General features: G+C 39.2%; 1 protein-coding gene and 1 pseudogene across 2 annotated transcripts in view; one reads left to right on the top strand and one right to left on the bottom strand.

Annotated features, from left to right (window-relative positions):
* Nucleotides 1-6615, top strand: part of TERF1 (telomeric repeat binding factor 1) — a gene marked incomplete at both ends in the record, with an annotated part of 28088 nt that extends 21473 nt beyond the window's left edge. Inside the window, 2 exons of the mRNA XM_080694761.1 lie at nucleotides 1062-1228; nucleotides 6436-6615. Coding sequence (XP_080550887.1) covers nucleotides 1062-1228; nucleotides 6436-6615 — 347 coding nt within the window. The remainder of the gene's footprint in view (nucleotides 1-1061; nucleotides 1229-6435) is intronic.
* LOC308261737 (large ribosomal subunit protein uL24-like) lies at nucleotides 819-1351 on the bottom strand (annotated as a pseudogene). Its single transcript has one exon. The product of its transcript is annotated as a large ribosomal subunit protein uL24-like (transcript).
* Nucleotides 6616-12047: the final 5432 nt, after the last annotated feature.

Here is a 12047-nt window from a genome sequence, read left to right as displayed (position 1 = left end):
TCCCAGCCATTGAGGATTATAGGTTATAAATCTGCTACCATGCCATAGGTGTCAAAAGTAGGCAGTAAAACTTGAATCAGAGTAAGATAGTCTGTTAAAACATAACAAACGGAATGACATCAGTGTAGTTTTGCTGACTCCCCAAACCCAAGTTCCATGGCAATGTGTTAGGCCCAGTAGATGCTATGAAGGGTAGGTTCTTGAGTAATTTACAAAACACTGTAGCAGTGTTGCCTCCCCCTCCCCTGCTCTTTCCCTCCTGGAGAGAGCAGTTCGATGGTGGTCATGCTATGTTTTCTTCAACCCTACATCATGCCTATCTGACTAGCTGTGGTTAGGAAATGGTAATATCAGGAGATGAATAAGCCTTGTACATGCAGCAAAACTGTAGGAATGCTCAGGGCCCATAGTTTAAGAGAATCTTGTTAAGTTAAAAAGAATCCTGTTTATGTAAAAATTGTAACAATAGGTCGTTTTGATGAGAATGTGTAAAATTATATGTGTGTGTGTGTGTGTGTGTGTGTGTGTGTGTGTGTGTGTGTGTGTACTTATACACTTCTTTAATAATTATATCTGGAGACAGTCTCACTAAGTTGCTGAAAACCTCACTAAGTTCCTGAGGCTTGCTTTGAACCTGTGATCCTCCTATCTCAGCCTCCCAAATACTAGGATTACAGGCATGGGCCACCACACCCTGTACCCCCAACCCTTTTTAAATTTTTATTTTGAGACAGGGTCTCACTTAAGTTGCCAGGCTGACCTCAAACTTGATTGTCTTCTCTCACCCTCCTGAGTGGTGTATACCATCAAACCCAACATCATCTTTCAGTAATTATAGTTCTTTGTTTTTTTATGTATACACATTTCTTTTTTTTTTTAATTTTATTGGTGTTTAATGAAAAGTTGTAAATGAGATAACTTTAATCCTACATCTTCTCAATTTTTTCTTCCTTGAATTTGCCTTTTTCTTTTCCTACTTGGTGAGATTTGGCTTTCCATTCCAGGATTGTTTTACAATCTTTGTCCAGTTTTAGCCTGGTGATAACCTCCTTGCTGTAAAGTGAGTGCCCACATGTACAGTTGTGCCATTGGCCTTCTCCTGTACCCATTCAGTGTAGATGACATAATTCTTCCCGTAAGCCTGGACTACCTTGCCAATCTGCAGACCTTTGTAACGTCCTCGTATGACCTAAACATCATCCTTTCTGATGGACATAGATCGAACATTGTACTTCCATCTCAGCTCTTTGGAAAGAGAAGACATATTCTTCTTGTGATTGTGGGAAGATACGTTGAAATGCCTTTTATGATTCTTGCTTTGGTCAGAAGTCACAAAGGGATTGAACTTCATTTTGGCAGCTGCCGCTTCATATACACTTATTTCATACCTTACTGAATTGATTGAATAAGAAAAACATGACGAAAGGATTATAATTCTTATGTCAAGTAATCCCAAGCATTATCATAAAAAACTTCAGTAATCCTATATAATAAATGTTTCTTTTAACAGATATGAAAGGACAGGCTCAGGAGTAAGATAACTTGTTTAAAGGCAGAAGAATAAAGATCCAAAAGTTACCATTCTGGTTTAAATAACAGTGATCCTTGTATTTTACCATGGTGCTTCTAGATTTGAAGGAAAATGATTACACAATGAAGAGTTCTTTAAAAAGAATAGCTCTAAATAAGAACATGAGGGTCTTTCAAAATATAATTCCTCCTTTTTCTTTGAAACCAATTTTGATGGCGGTATATTTAATTTTAGGTGGAAAAGAAGAAAGAAGATCCACTAAAAGCAAGAAATTACATGTTTCAGAAACTCAGTCAGTAACTCATGAAAAACAACAACCTAGGAAAAAAAAGGTATTTTTATTATATTTTTAAAATACTTAACATTGAAATTACAACAAAAGTTAGTTCATTGCATGTAAGTTGGGGTTTATATCTACATTATAAGCTTTTAATTAAATATTCCTAATAAATGCAATGTGTGTGTGTGTGTGTGTGTGTATGTGTGTGTAGTGTACTGGGGTTGGACCCAGGAGCTTTCTACCTCCAAGCTACCCTCCAGCCCTATTTTATTCTTTATTTTTGAAACACAGTCTCACTCCGTTGTGAAGGGCCTCACTAAGTAACTGAGGCTGGCCTTGAACCTGCTATCCTCTTGTCTCAGCCTCACAAGTACTGGGATTACAAGCATTTGCCACCATGCTTGACTTTTTAAAATCTTTGAGACAATGTTTTTCTTTTTGTTATTGTTTTTGTTTGTCTGTTTGTTTTTCAGAACTGGAGATTGAACCCAGGGGCATTCTACCATCAAGCCCCCAGCCCAATTCTTGCTTGCTTGCTTTCTTTATTTTTTATTTTATTTTATTTTTTGCAGGTCTGGGAATGGAACCCAGAGGCATTCTACCTCCAAGCTACATCTCCTGCCCTATTTTTTTATTCTTTATTTTGAAACCGGGTCTCACTGAGTTGCAGAGAGCTACTAAGTAGCTGAGGCTATCCACGAACCTCAATCCTCCCGTCTCAGCCTCCCGAATGCTGGGATTACAAGTGTGCACCCCCACACCCGGCTTTATTCTTTATTTTAAAACAGTGTCTCACTAAGTTACAGAGGGCCTTACTAAGTAGCTAATGCTAGCCACAAACCTATGATCATCTTGTCTCAGTCTCCCAAGTAATAGGATTACAAGCATGTGCCACCACACCCAGGTGACATAGTGTTTTTCTGAGTTGCCCAGGATGAACTCAAACTTGAGATCTTCCTGCCTCGCTTCCCCCTGGTAAGCAGGATTATAGGTGTGTGCCACCATCCTTGGCTGAAACAATAGAAATCTTTGACTTGGGACCATGAAATTAATAGGAATGTTAGGAGAATTTGTGATGACCCTAAGGTTTTCTTTTTAATTTTTAATAAAATAACCTTTATTTTTTAAAGTTAATACATGTACTACAGGAAACAAAAACACAAGAAGCAAAGAACAAAGTCATCCAGTCACAAGCAGCTTAGTTGGCTGTGGCCTTCTCACACCTGTGTATACATATACAACATGCCATTTGTGTGATTGAGATTATAGTATGTATCGTGCTTTTCCACACATCAATATTCAATTCAAAGTCTCAGAGCTACAAGGGTATTTTCGATAATCAAGAATATAGTGTACTGGCTCCGTCTGTTAGAAAAAAGTTTGTAAACCAGGCGTGGTGGCGCACGCTTGTAATCCCCGTGCTTGGGAGGCGGAGACAGGAGGATCGCGCAGGTTCGAAGCCAGCCGCACTGGCGTAAGAGACCCTGTTTCAAAAATATAAAAAATAGGTCTGGGAGTGTAGCCCGAAGGTAGAAGGGCTTCCAGGAACCCCAGTACCACCAAAAAAAAAAAAATACAAAATAGGTCTGGGAGTGTAGCCCGGAGGTAGAATGGCTTCCAGGAACCCCAGTACCACCAAAAAAAAGAAAAAAATTGTAATCCTGCATTTCTTTGGATGAAAATTTCACTGAAGACAGAACTAGCGACAGGCCTTTGGATAGACATATTGGCAGGGTTATAAGTAAAATATTGCATTCTTTAGTGCTCAGTTTAAAATGAGATATAAAGCAAGAGTATACCAGCATGTAATAGTAGAAATCTGACCCCAAAGTTTTATGTAAAATTTTAGTTACATATTCTTTCTTATGGTGTAGATCTGTAGCTTTTACAACATTCTTATAGATTCATCTGACTCTAAAGATTTACCTGCTGTTGAATTACTTTTAGTAAATTACCCACACATGTAAAATTTATATTTTGTGTGTGTGTGTGTGACCCTGGGGATTGAACCCTGAGGCATTGTACCTCTGAGCTAGATTCTCCAGCCCTATTTTATTTTTTTGAAATAAGGTCAGCCAGGCATAGTGGCACACACTTGTAATCCCAACATTTGGGAGGCTGAGACAGGAGGATCGCCGTCCAAGGCCACTCTCAGCTACTTAGGCCCATTACAACTCATTGAGACTCTGTTTCAAAACAAATAATAATAATAATAATAATAATAATAATAATAATAATAATAATACATAGGGCTAGAGGGGAGGTAGAATGCTGGGTTCCATCCTGGTACTGCCAAAAAAAACCCCAAAATCATATATATCTGTATGGGGTCTTGCTGGGTTGATGAGAATCTTGCTACCTGCTAAGGCTGTCTTGAACCTGCAGTCCTGTCTCAGCCTCCCAAGTACTACAAGAATGCACCACTATGACCAGCTTCAGTTTTTTGTTGTTATTGTTTTGTTTTGTTTTTGCAGTACCGGTGATGCAACACAAGGGTACTGTATTTCCAAGCTACACCCCCAGCCCTATTTTTTTCTGAAACTGGGTCTCACTGAGTTGTGAAGGGCCTCACTAAGTAGCTGAGGCTGTCCACAATATAACATTCACAAATTATTGACATTTGACACAGGTGACCCACTAATTGTTCCTTCTGTCAGCATGCTACAGGAGAGATGTGACCATCAAGTGAGTGGTTATTTTCTGTCCCTAGACTCACTTTTTTTTTTTTTAAGTACTGAGGGGCATTCTGCTAATCATCAACTAAGCCCTTGCTAAGTTGATGAGGCTGTTCTCAAACCTGAGATCTTCATGTCAGCCTCCCAAATTCTAGGATTGCAAGTGTGTACCACTACGCCCAGCTAGCTTCAAAATTTTTATCTCTTGTTTGTGTTATCTGTTAATGATAAGCCACCTAATGTGGCTTTTTAGGAATGCAGGCTAGGTCTGTCAGTAACACAGATTGAGTAGCCAGGAACCTGGCAGGCAGCATAGTTGCTGCTAGCTGTGCCACAGAGAAACAATAGCAAAAGCAGGCATGGAGGAGACCATAACTTGGGTTCACAACTTGGGTTCACATCACAAAGCAGAGAAATAGCAAGAGCAGGGGAATCTGGATTAGGGCAGCTCACATTTCTACACAGATTTGGCAGTGGTCGCTGCCAGTTTTTATGGAATTGAATCACAAGATCGTTCTCATAATAGTCTTCTTCAGGCACTTTGGTTTTTTTTTTTTTTTTTTTTATTGCATCAACTTCTGAACTTAAATTTTAAATTATAGTAAAAAAAATACAATAAAATTTAACCTCGTAGTCATTTTTAGTAGTGTAGTTTAGTGGCATTAAACACAAACTAGATTTTAAAATGTGAGAATCAGCCAGGAATGGTGGCAGATGCCTGTAATCCCAGTATTTGGGAGGCTGAGACAGAAGATCTCAGGTTTGAGAACAGTCTCGTCAGCTCAGCAAGCGCTTAGAGGTAGAATGCCCCTGAGTACTAAAAAAAAAATAAAAAAGTGAAAGTCTTGTAGTCTAGGGACAGTAAACAATCACTTGATGGTCACATCTCTCCTTTAGAATGCCGACAGAAGGCATAATTAGCTGGTCACCTGTGTCAAATTCAATAATTTGTGAATGTTATTTTTTAAATTTCAGTATTTTTCCCCCAAAAGTTTAAACGTATGTTAGTTGCTTTTGTGTGTGGGGGTCTGGGGATGGAACCCAGGGGCTTTAGACCTCTGAGCTACAACTCCTGCCCTAATTTTTTTTTTTTTTTTTTTATTCTTTATTTTGAAACCGGGTCTCACTGAGTTGCAGAGGGCCTCACTAAGTAGCTGAGGCTGTCCATGAACCGCGATCCTCTGGTCTCAGCCTCCTGAATACTGGGATTACAAGTGCGCCACCAATGCCCAGCTTGTTAGTTGCCATTTTTAAATGTCTATTTTAAGGAAGACTTGCGATTTATCTGTATGTGTATATATTTCCCTTAATATAGGTAGAATAGAATTGTTTTTAAATAGGGTCTCACTGAGTTGCTGAGGGCCTCCCTAAGTTTTTGTTTTTGTTTTTGTTTTTGTTTTTTTTCAGTACTGGGCCTTGAACTTTTGGTCTTCCTATTGCAGCCTCCTAAGTACTGGGATTACAGACATGTACCACCATGCTCGTCTCTTGAAGCATCTTAAAAGGCAATGTAAGACAGGCATGGTGGTACATGCCTATAAACCCAGTACTGGAAAGCAGGACGATCTCAGCAATGTAGTGAGACCCTGTTTTAAAATAAAACACAAAATAGGTCTAGGAGTGTAACTCAGGTAGAATGTCTCTGAGTTCAAGCCCCAGTACACCCCCCACACACACACACACAAAAGGCAATGTAAAGTTGAACAGGTTGGATTGGCATGCAGCACTGTCAATTTCTAGCTGTTTAATTTTGGATAGCTGAGCTTATGTAAAATGAACAGTGATAATAATTACCCCTAAAATATTCTATAATGAAGATATGGCTTATAAAAATCTAAGAAATATATAAATTCTTTCATATTTGAGAAACTAAGCATTATTTTGACAAAAAAAAAACTTCTTTTAAAAAATTGTTTCTGTGAATAACTCTTCTCTTTTATATCAAAAAGGTATGGGTTTGGGAAGAAGACAAGAATTTGAGATCTGGTGTGAAGAAATATGGAGAGGGAAACTGGTCTAAAATATTATTACATTATAAATTCAACAACCGAACAAGTGTCATGTTAAAAGACAGATGGAGGACCATGAAGAAACTAAAATTGGCTTGCACAGAAGACAATGGAAACTGAATGTATTTCCTGAAGCTTGATAAAAGGGCAGTTATACATTTTGTTTCAAACTTACTGGTCACTGATATACCTTAAAATTTTTGTTTAAAGCATTACTTTTCTGTGAGTTTTAGTTTTGTGCTAGATAGTAAAATTATATGTCATTTTATTCTTCAAGAACCTTATTTTAGCTGAGCATGGTTGCGCATGCTTGTAATCCCAGCATTTGAGAGACTGAGACAGAAGGATCCCTATTTGTGGACAGCCTCAGCTACTTAGATCATCTGCAACTCAGTGATACCTTGTTACAAAATAAAGAATAAAAAATAGGGCTAGGGCTGTAGCTCAGAGGGAGAATGCCCCTGAGTTCCATTCCCCAATACTGCAAAAACAACAAAAATAATTTATTTTGATAAAATGTAAATATGTTAAACTCATACTATATCCTATATTTCCTCCCAGGCCTGTTTTAATAAAATATTAAAAACCTGACAAGTTGAGTGTGGTGGCTCCCGCATTTGGGAGGCTGAGACCAGAAGATCATGGTTCGAGGACAGCCTCAGCTACTACTTAGTGAGGCCCTTTGCATCTCAGACCCTGTTTCAAAATAAAGTATAAAAATTTGGGCTGGGAGTATAGCTCGGAGGTAGAATGCCCCTGAGTTCCATCCCCAGTGCCACCAAAAAAAAAAAAAAAAAAACTGACAAGAGGGAGAAAAAAGCTTTTTATCTCTTCTGGCTATAGGCCAACTTTATAAGTCAATTTTTGTAATAATTGAATAATATTAGATATGACTTGATTATGAACTTGATGTTCCTTAGTTTATACTCTTTAATTACTAAGATAATTACTAATAGAATAATAAGCATACAAAGTAATCTGAATTTTTGCATGCTTTAGTTTTTCAGTAGTTTCATATAAAGGAAAAAAACTTGAAAAGAGTAATATCTACATGCAAAATTTGTACTGTTCACATGAATAACCACAACTTCACTTTGTGTTAAAAAAAAAAAACCCTCCACCAAACATCATTTCAAATAAGAGCTTGTTTATAACCTGTTACCAGCTTCTCTGTGACACTTTGATTTAATGTAGCAAATACTGAGCCAGGCATGGTTCCGCATGCTTGTAATTCCAGTACTTGGGAGGCTGAGGCAAGAGGATCACAGGTTCATAGCCACCCTCAGAAACTTAATGAAACCCTATTTCCAAATAAAAGTAAAATAGGGCTGGGAGTGTAGCTTAGAGGTAGAATGTCCCTGGGTTTCATCCCCGATACTGCAAATAAATAATTTTAATGTATCTCAAATACTGGACATAAATAGTATTGTATAAATGCTTAAATGTAGTATATTAACCATTATCTTGACAAATGTATAGGTTCATAAGCAAGGTCAGACATGGTGTTGTCCTAGACAGTTTTGAGTTTTCAACAATGTACAGGTTTTATTATAATCAGACTAATAAGTATTTCACCATTTTGAGTTGTCTTATTTAGTGAGTGAAAAATGTTAAAATATTGAAGTATTTGCATGAAAATATATATGTAGTATTTTGTAATTTTCATTTTCTATTAAAGTTCAATACATTGATTTGCCATTGTTCCTGAACTTAGGTTGTTCTGTATGTTACTGTATACTCCCTGACTCAATCTGTCCTGTTACACGAGCAGATATTGTCATTAAGACATTGATAATTAGTTCCAAACCTGGCATCATGGTCAAACATACTTGTAAGTCAACCTCCTTATTCTGAACACGTACCACAAATTATCAAGTCAAATTTGCCATTAATGGTAAGATGATGTTTCACATACCACTTAAAAAACTGTCAGTTACGGTATGGAACTTTTTTCATGAAAATTTTACTTTAAAGCTATTTTAAGCCAAGTATGGTGGACATGCCTGTAATCCCAGTACTTGGGAGGCTGAGACAGGAGGGTGACAGGTTCTAGAGAGTCTCAGCATATAGACTCAGCAACCTAGGGAGACCTTGTTTCAAAATAAGATAGATCTGGGGGTATATCTCAGAGAATGTCCCTGGGCTCAGTACCCAGTACCACACACAAGTTAAGTTTAAAGCTATTTTAGATTTATTTGAATATAATCTTTTCATCTTGTGGATACATAGAAAATTATAGGTCAGGTGCAATGTTATATTCTCCTGTAATCTCAGTGACTTGAGGCTGAGACAGGAGAATCATAAGTTCAAGGCCAGTTTCAGCAAATTAGCAAGAACCTGTCTCAAAGGGTTGAGGATATAGTTCAGTGGTAGAGCAACCCTGGGTTCAATCTCAAGTATCCTTTGGTTGGGGGAGGGGGATATGATCATAGTAAATTGAGTGGCATATTCCCAAATCATTCTCATCTCCAGTGTGAATTTTCTGAATTGCATTTTAAATTAGATCTTTAATAGTTACAGATTCACATGTAATTGTCCCAAGTGTGCTTTGCCCTGCCCCCCCAATCCCTCCCCACCCAGCATTAATATTTTATAAAACTAAATAGTATGTCACCTTGAGGAAATTGTTACTAATTCAACCCAACCATCTTATTCATATTTCCCAGTTTGAAGTTAGTGCTAAACGGTTCTATCATTCGTTTATTTCTTTACCACCAGAGGCAAAGATCCCAAACAGCTATTAACATGAGAATCCCTTAAGTTGTTGCTTTTTATTATAAACTACACATTCTTCCTGTGTCCTCCCCCATTCCCTGGCAACCACTAACCTACCCTTTATTTCTCTCTTTTTAAAAGATTTTATTTTGCCGGGCGTGGTGGCGCACACTTGTAATCCCCGCGCTTGGGAGGCGGAGACAGGAGGATCGCGCAGGTTCGAAGCCAGCCGCGCTGGTGTAAGAGACCCTGTTTCCAAATAAAAAAATACCAAAAAATATTTTATTTTATTTGCAGTATTGGGGATTTAAATGAGCCCTGAATATGAAAGACAAGTGCTCTACCACTCGGCCACATCCCCAACTCCCTACCCTGTATTTCTAAAATGTAGTCATTTAAAAATGTCAAGTAAGCCAGGCATAGTGGTGCACACTTGTAATCTGAGCTGTGACCAGAGTATGGGTTCCTGGGCCACCCTCAGCTACTTAGGCCCTCCACATCTTAGATCCTGTTTCAAAATAAAGAATAAAAAAAGGGCAGGGGGTGTAGCTCCGAGGTTAAATGCCCCTGGGTTCCATCCCCACACCCACAAAAAAGAAATGTTATGTAGGGTGATGTCACCAGGAACAACTGCATAGGGTGCTCCAGTGACCTGTCCCAACAGTGAATGTCTTTTGTTGTAGTTTGGGTTCTGGGGATTGGGCCCAGAGGCATTCTATCTCCCAGCTATACCCTAGTCCTTTTAATTTTTTATTTTGAAACAGGGCCCTGCTGTATTGGCAAGGCTTACCTTGAACTTTTCTCCTTTTACAGGTGTGGTCACCATGCCTAGAGACTTGGAAACAATCATTAAGATCACAAAAACTTAGAAGTACCCGTGGAGTGCTTAGTGAAGAAAGCTTATTTTTTTAATCACTATTAGTAGTATTTTGTGATATTGGGGATTCTACCACTGACCTACATACACCCCCAGCCCTTTTATTTTATCTTGAGATGATCTTGCCAAATTGCCAGGCTGGCCACCAATTTATAATCCTCCTGCCTTAGCCTCCCAGGTAGCTAGGATTACAGACCCTGGGCTACTACGATGGGGCTGAAAACCTATTAAGTTTTAGTGTTGTGCTTGCCCACCTACCATCCCCCAATTGGGCAGTTGCTGTGGCAACAGAGGAGCCATCTGCGTTCTTGGTATAGCTTGGCCATGCCAAAGTGTTTAGCACAGATCTTGTCTGAAAAATATGGTTTTGCATTTTGACCTGGTTGTTCCTTGAGGTTCAACTCAGAAGTTTGCCTTTGTTTCATCTCTTAAATGATTGTCAAAATCTCTTTTTTCTTTTTTCTTTTTGCACTGGGAATTGAATCCAGGGGCATTCTACCTAAAAGCTACACCAAAGCCTGATTTACTTTTATTATTATTTTGAAGCATTATCTCACCAGGTTGATGAGAGTCTCACTACTTGCTGAGACTGTTTTCAAACCTGCGATCCTCTTGTCTCAGCCTCCCAAATAATAAGATTATAGACGTGTGCTACCACACTTGTCAAAGTTATCCATTTAAAAAAAGGCTACACCCCCCCCAAAAAAAAAACATAAAAAAAGGCTACCTGTCCAGGTGTGATGGCCCATGCTTATAATCCCAGCATTTGGGAGGCCGAGATAGGAGGATCTTGGTTCACATACAACCTCAACTACTTAGGCCCTCTGCAACTCAGACCCTGTTTCCAAATAAAAAATTAAAAATAGGTCTGGGAGTGTAGCCCAGAGGTAGAAGGGATTCCAGGAACCCCAGTACCACCAAAAAAAAAGGGGGGGGGGGCTGGGGGTATAGCACGGAGGTAGAATGCCCCCTGGGTTCCATCTTCAGTACCGAAAAAATAAGTAAATAAAAATAAAGATAGGCTAACTGGATCCAGGGATAGGGGATGGAGCAAACAACAAACAAACCAAAAGGCCTGGGGGGAGAAGCACAAGTGAATTTGGGTTCTCATGTATATGCCAGGGTGTCTGGAAAGCCTCACATTCCAGGACTGGACAGGGAAATACCTGAGAGGATGTAAAAATAACACTTTTTTTTTTTTTTTTTTTTTTGCGGGAGGGTACTGGGGATTGAAACCTGAGCATTCTACCTCTGAGCTATACCTCCAGCTCTTAAAATTTTTGAAACAGGATCTCACTGAGTAGCTGAAACTGCCCTCGAAACTGAGATCCTCCTTTCTGAGCCTCCCAAGTATAGAGATTGTAGGCATGCACTGCTGTACCTAGCTCTGATACCGAGTTACTGATCCTTTACATATGTCCTACTTTTTCCTCTTGGAAGACTTAGATTCTCTCATGTATTCCCGACCCCCTTTGGTACTGGGATTGAACCCAGGGGTATTCTACCTCTGAGGTTCACCTCCAGCCCTATTTTGTATTCATTATTTTGAAACAGGGTCTCACTAAGTTGCAGAAGGCCTCCCTAAGTAGATGAGACTGGCCAAGAACCCACGATCCTGTTTCAACCTCCCAAATACTGGGATTACAAGTGTGCGCCACCACACCCGGCATTCTTCCATGTATCTGGTGGCCCGTAATTTCATGATAATGTGCCTTGGTGTGGACCATTTTTTAAAGAAAATTAATGAATGAGGCACTCAGGTATTCAAGAACTCACAGTTTCAGGTGTTGGAGTATGTGTGTATGTGTGTGTGTTTTACTAGGGATTGCACTGACCCAAGGGGTGTTGTACCTCTAAGCTATACCCCTAGCCTTTTTATTTTTTGCTTTGAAACAGGGTCTCACTACATTGCTGAGGCTGTCCTTGAACCTGTGCTCTTCCTGTCTCACCCTCCCAAGTA

Source organism: Muscardinus avellanarius, assembly GCF_963383645.1.
Source record: "Muscardinus avellanarius genome assembly, chromosome: 4".
Classification (NCBI taxonomy): domain Eukaryota; kingdom Metazoa; phylum Chordata; class Mammalia; order Rodentia; family Gliridae; genus Muscardinus; species Muscardinus avellanarius.
Note: the sequence above shows the minus strand (reverse complement) of the source record. Positions and strands in the feature narration are given on the sequence as shown.